Source organism: Austrofundulus limnaeus, unplaced genomic scaffold, assembly GCF_001266775.1.
Source record: "Austrofundulus limnaeus strain Quisiro unplaced genomic scaffold, Austrofundulus_limnaeus-1.0 Scaffold115, whole genome shotgun sequence".
NCBI classification, from domain to species: Eukaryota; Metazoa; Chordata; class Actinopteri; order Cyprinodontiformes; family Rivulidae; genus Austrofundulus; species Austrofundulus limnaeus.
In genome coordinates this window covers 960,207-966,242 of record NW_013952517.1, presented here as the reverse complement: position 1 = coordinate 966,242, position 6,036 = coordinate 960,207, and the positions used below count along the sequence as shown (strand labels likewise).

Here is a 6,036-nt window from a genome sequence, read left to right as displayed (position 1 = left end):
GGCGTGATTAGAGGTAGCTTCAGCCAGGACACGCAGGGGCGTGGTTTCCCATACATGATGTTGTACCAAGTGAATTGACTGAAAGGGAACAGAAACCCACAATAAAACATCTGAGTGTAAGAAATGCAGTTTCTGTTCGTCTTACAAGATAGCTGAAGCCTCCACGGGTTTCTTCGTAGGAACTTCCACACCTCCGCTCAGCTTCCTCTTCCTCCGCCTCCGAGGTGCCGACGAGCTCAGGTTGCTCTCCTCCGAGTCGGTGGCGGCGGCCTCGTTGGACACGGTCAGGTCGATGGTTTCGCTGCGCGGCTGCGTGGAGTTCTGCGCGGCGTTGGCGGCTCTGCTCTGCGACCTCAGYCTCACTGAGCTCGAACTCCGTGTGATCATCGACCTCTCCGGGTCGCTCGCGCCGGCGGGTGCCTTCGGTTCTGGAGGGTCGGAGTCCCTGGAGGCCGGCGAGCAGGAYACGGTGTCCGGGGCAGGTCTGGCCCCAGGAGGGACCGAGAGGGAGGACAGGATGCAGTTGTCCATCGGTAATAATCTCGACTCTATAAAAGAGATGGAACATTTAATTCCTGAGAAAGCAACATTACATCAAAACTGTGTCTTTTACAGCGTTGGCCCTGAAAATAAAACATAAGAAAATGCAACTGAAACTGAAAAATATCAAACTGAAGGAGAATTTAAAAGATTTTGAACAGAGGTATAGACCTTGAACGGCTGCTATAAAACGAAAATATTTTCCCCTTTGGACACATTTTTTACAGGCTTAACTACAAACATCTGCAGCCACAGAGAGCCTTCAGCACCTTTTTCTTCAAAATGGCCGAGGTTTCGGTGGTGATCGAGCACAGCCTTCATGTCTTCTGGGGAGAAAAATGACTGCAAGGAGTCGTGAAGAAATGACGGAGCGTCTGTGAGCAAAGCTGCCAACTGAGGAGAGAGAGCAGAAGTTAACACTTTGATCAGGCTTTTTGTTATTTTACTTTATTACATTAAAAAATAAGTATATTTTAAAGGGGGGAGGTTTCCAGGCAAACATGCCTCATGTTAGAAACCTTATTAAAAGTTCAAGCAAACGTTACAACAACTCAAGGATTGTTCATTAAAACTTAAGTCTCTCAACTCTTGAAAGACTGTAACTGATTAAAAATCTCACAAATGAATTATTTACGTTAGGTGGAAAAGGTTTATCAGTTAGATGAACACTTATATTACTTCCTGTCACTTATTTACTGCCACTAACAGGTCAGGTTTGCAAACACACCTGCATAATTTTAACAATCAACCGTCTATTAACACTAGAGGGAATAAATAAAACATGAGTTAATCATAACTCTACATAATAAAAGGATTTGTTCATGTGTTCTTTGTTTATTATGAGTAAATGTTTTTTTTCTGTCGTGTGTTTGGCCTTGATGTTGTGTTTCTCTCCAGGGGGCCTGTTTTCAAAAAGAAGAGAGGGTCTATTGGGACACTGTGGCAGATCTGCACCCAGTTACCCCCCTCCCCCCATCACCTGAGCCCCTTGCCTTTGAGACTTCATTAACCCTTCAAACGCTGCTCAGTCTAAAATAAAGTCACAGAAACCTCTTGGAGTCACAGGATAAATTACAATTATTATTTCAYTACTGTAACAGGTAAAATCTGTGCAGTGTGAATGTTTACAGGGTATCTRCAGGTATTAGCRAGTCAAATTTAAGACTTTTTAARAACTTTTTAATACCATCTTGAATGAAATTTAAGACCAAAAATATAAGCAATGGTGCTGCAGAGATGGCCTGGGGGAGACGGAGAACTTTAATTGCTTCTGCMCGACAAAATTTAAGACCTTTGAGTAACAAATTTAAGACCAACTTGCACATTTTTTAACAAATTTAAGACTTTTTAAGGTCTTAATTTTAGGTACGTGAATTTAAGACTTTTTAAGGACCCGCAGATGCCCTGTGTTTAATGCTGAAAGATTACTCCCAAAATCTGACGAAGAAGTTCAATATGTTAAATATTAAAAATTTTAATGCGAGTTAAATGTGAAAAGCTGACTATTGCTGAAAGTTGGACAACAAAACGTAGACAGTAGAAGGAACAAGCTGAGAGAACACGTGATAAACAGAGAGTAAAAAAGTTCACTTTGGCAGAAAAAGAAGTACAAAAAAAGCAGCTGAAAATTAGCAGAAAAATAGCTAAAAGGAAGCTAAAAATGCTAAAATTAGCACAAAGATGCAAAAAAGCACGTTTGCTGAATCAAGCAGTGGGAAAACAAAATGATCACAAAAATGATGAAAAAGCTCAAATTACAGCAGCTTAAATTATTAATCAGCTAAAAGAAGCAGGAAAAGTTTAAATTAGCAGAAAGAAACCTAAAAAAGAATAACAGAACAGAACAGGTGAAAGAAGCAGAACAGCAGCAAAAAAAGCTAAAATAAGAAAAAAATATTTATAATTTAAAATAATCAAATAAATTGAAAAAAAAAAAGAATAAGAACAAAAGATAAAAAATGCAGTAAAGATTTTAAAGGAGATTTAAGACAGCTCCAGTCATTTTCAATGAGAAAAWAGCTAAAGTGTTGAAATTGTATAAGCTGCAGAAATAAGGGTCATACACTCATGGCATAAATGAGCTGAACATTTTTTTTATAAAGGAACTGTTGAAATAAAAAAAATAGATGCAGAAAAATGGATCATCTCAACAATGTGAGCAAGAAGAAGAAGAAGAAGAAGAAGAAGAAGAAGAAGAAAGGCCACTGGTGCTTTTCAGCTGTTTGTTTATCAGACAAGTTGCTGGTTGGCCTGAGCTGAAGGAAATCAGCACCTGTGTGAAGTCCGGGACCGGCAGCAGCTCCTCCAGTCTGGATATAAACTCCCACACCAGCATCTCCAGAGCCGCGTCATACTTTGGGCCAAAATAAACGGGGAAGATTTCCTGCAAAAACAGGAGGGACAAACACGGCTGCATTAATGACTGAGAGGTGCTGCTACAGAAAGAATCACTTTAATTATGTCTCACATAACAACAAAAAAACTATTTTCCTGTGATGATGTCATAAAATCTGCTGTAAGAGGTGGATCACAAACGCCTGAACTGCTCCATGTCGAAGGCAGAAGCTAAGTTCTGTTCACCCGCTGACACTTGTTATCCGTTTCGGTGACAGGATGCAGCAGGTGGCTGGATTCAGGAAAGGCTCGGTTTTGTTTTGGATTTAAGCTGCAGCGGAGAGTTTTGAGAAACGCTCTTGTTTTCCTGTAACTTTAGGTTGTTTCACTGCAGCTTTAACTGAAGTGATTTTTCATTGCGACCAGTCTGACTAAAGAAAATAAAGGAAAAATAAGAGACGCCGCCTGACAGAAAAACCACGAGCCGAAATGCATCTCWCCGCCCTGTGCTGCTGTCAGCTTCACTGTTCAATTTCTGTATGATTCCACTGAACCCAACGACACGGTCGCACTAATCAGCGTGTTTGGGATAATCTGTGTTTTCAGGCTTAATGCAGCCATTAAGAAAAGGTCGTTTAGAGCAGCAAAGTGACTCCGACAATCAGCAACAGAAACACACGCGGGCTGTGGAATCCAAACCATGACTGATCGGTATTAAGTGACCCGAAGCGTGTCAAGAACACAATTAGACCATCAGCGGACTTAATGTGCTGCTGAAGCCAATTTTCRGAGCGTACCGTCGATACACCTCACCAGAAACTGAGATTCGTCAGACCTCCTTCAGCTCAAGTTTGTTAAACCTGCAGAGGAACTCTTTGTTAATAAATCCTATAATTATGATTGGGTTTCATTTTTGTGCTATACCGTTGTTGCAATTCGACACGATATAAATTTTGTTTTACCTGGAAAAAATATTTTCTCTCWGACGGATCCTCCAGTAACGAATGCACCAGCTCCACAAAGTTCACTTCAGACTCCTCCACTTGGTTTATCATCACCTGTCAAACAAAACAAAGTCAATTATTCCAGTTCTGCCCGCAGCAAACGGCTTGCTTCCCAGGCTGCGGTGGACTCACGTGGTGGTCCTTGGCGGTGCTGACGGGAGCTTTGATTCTGTCCAGATGTGGCTGGATGGTCTGCATGTCCACCGGGTGCTCGCCTTGACAGAGCTCCAGAACCAGCTGGTTACACAAACACCAAAACCAGACTCGTGACGCACAAACTCTCCGCATGCAAATCCTGCAGAGAAACCTGGCTGATACGATTAAAACCTGTCCAGCCGATCCAGAGATAATTATTAAAGGGATCCCTGATTAGTTGTAACATTAGACTTTATTTGATAAACATATATTTTAACTGTAAAATAAAAGACTGTAAAAATACTGTAGGATGTTTAGTTTTGTAAATTTTTTAAAATCTATTTTAACACCGATGGAGCCATTTTATTTCCAAACAAAGCATTCTGGGTAAATGACGACGTGGATAGGTCCTCGGTGCGAGGCTACTAGTGAGCTATATCCACCCTGAAGGTTAATCTTAGACAATATCTGATGATCGACTCTTTTAAATGAAACCAGAGAGCGTTGACAGAGAGGAGAAGGTAGAACCAACTCAGCTTGTAACTGAAAATGTGGAAGAACCTCAGCTTAGCCTGTTAGCCTTTGCGCTAGCGCGACAAACTAACAAGCTAAACTGAAGTCCTCCATCCATATTTTCAGTTCCAGACTGAGTCATTTTTACGTTCCCCTCTCTGTCATGTGGATGGAGGACCTCAGTGACGAGAGGAGAATGTGTAGCGCTGAGCTAATACATATATATGGTGATAGCGTCAGGGCTAACACTAAAGCTAACAGGCTAAGCTGAGGTTCTTCTTCCATGAAGCAGCTCTGTTGTCCTCCATCTATATTTTCAGTTCCAGGCTGAGTCATTTCTACCTTCTCCTCTCTGTCAACGCTCTCTGGTTTCATTTAAAAGAGCCGATCGTCCAACGCATTCTCGTGCCCCCCGTCAACTCTCGGACGGGGGAGGAGGACGAGCGCGTTGTCATATTTTTTTTACAAGAGTAGGAAATGTGCGTAACTAACCATCCCAGACCCTAAATTTAACTTCTATTAGGCTTGTACAGCCTATCCCTGACCACAGACCCTAAAATTAACCATTAACCCTGATCCCTCATATTAACCACTTTTTTAAATGTAGAGGATTTGCGAGAACTATCCGTCCCAGAGCCTAAATATTAGCCATATACAGCCTATCCCTGATCCCAGTATCTCAAAGTAACCATTAATCCTGATCCCTCATGTTAACCTCAGACCTCCGACCCAAAGACCCCTAAGTGACGCAACCCGGAAAAGCCGCGGGCGGCAAGGACGGACACGCGGGGGGTACCTGACGTGTCAAAACTGGACGCAGACGGTCCCTGCCCAAGCGTCAATATGTTGACGACTTCGACATGAGAATGTGTTAGATCATCAGATATTGTCCAAGATTAACCTTCAGGGTGGATATAGCTCACTAGAAGCCTCGCACTGAGGACCTATCCACATCATCATTTTCCCAGAATGCTTTGAGTGTAAATAAAATGGCTCCGTCTGTGTAATACTGATAAAAACTGAACAGCCTACAGTATTTTTACAGTCTTTATTTTACAGTTAAAATAAATGTTTATCAAATAAAGTCTAATGTTACAAAATATCATGGATCCCTTTAACTGAAACCATCTATGTTTGTAGATTAACGCTAAAGTTTTAAGCAAAAATATCCGTCATTAAAATCTGAGATGTTTTGCTAACAGACAAATCTTCAGTTTGTGTCAGTGAAGTGACACTGACCCTGGCTCTGAGTCCCAGGATGAGCTGAGCCCTCTGACTGTAGCTCATCAGCTCTGGGACCAGCTCCGTCACCATGGTAACAAACTCCTCCAGCATCCCGTAGTGATCCACGAGTCCCCGCTGCACGACCTGCCACACTGCAGCCGACAGGAGCTGCAAGGGTGGGGCCAGGAGGCGCAGATAACCCACGGGGAGATCATTACCTGGAGTGGAGACACACACACACACACACACACACACACACACACACACACACACACACACACACACA

The 6,036-nt window shown here is 42.4% G+C and overlaps 1 protein-coding gene across 3 annotated transcripts in view; it reads right to left on the bottom strand.

Annotated features, from left to right (window-relative positions):
* zgc:113263 (uncharacterized) overlaps positions 1-6,036 on the bottom strand; it is a 26,373-nt gene that overhangs the window by 18,420 nt on the left and 1,917 nt on the right. For all 3 annotated transcript variants that reach the window (XR_001310708.1, XM_014014495.1, XM_014014496.1), the window contains exons 2-7: positions 5,766-5,968; positions 4,011-4,115; positions 3,837-3,932; positions 2,813-2,923; positions 810-933; positions 146-548 (exon numbers count right to left, since the gene is read on the bottom strand). Coding sequence is in view for 2 of the 3 variants with exons in the window: in XM_014014495.1 (XP_013869949.1) it covers positions 146-548; positions 810-933; positions 2,813-2,923; positions 3,837-3,932; positions 4,011-4,115; positions 5,766-5,968 (1,042 nt within the window). In the remaining variant the exon portion in view is untranslated. The remainder of the gene's footprint in view (positions 1-145; positions 549-809; positions 934-2,812; positions 2,924-3,836; positions 3,933-4,010; positions 4,116-5,765; positions 5,969-6,036) is intronic.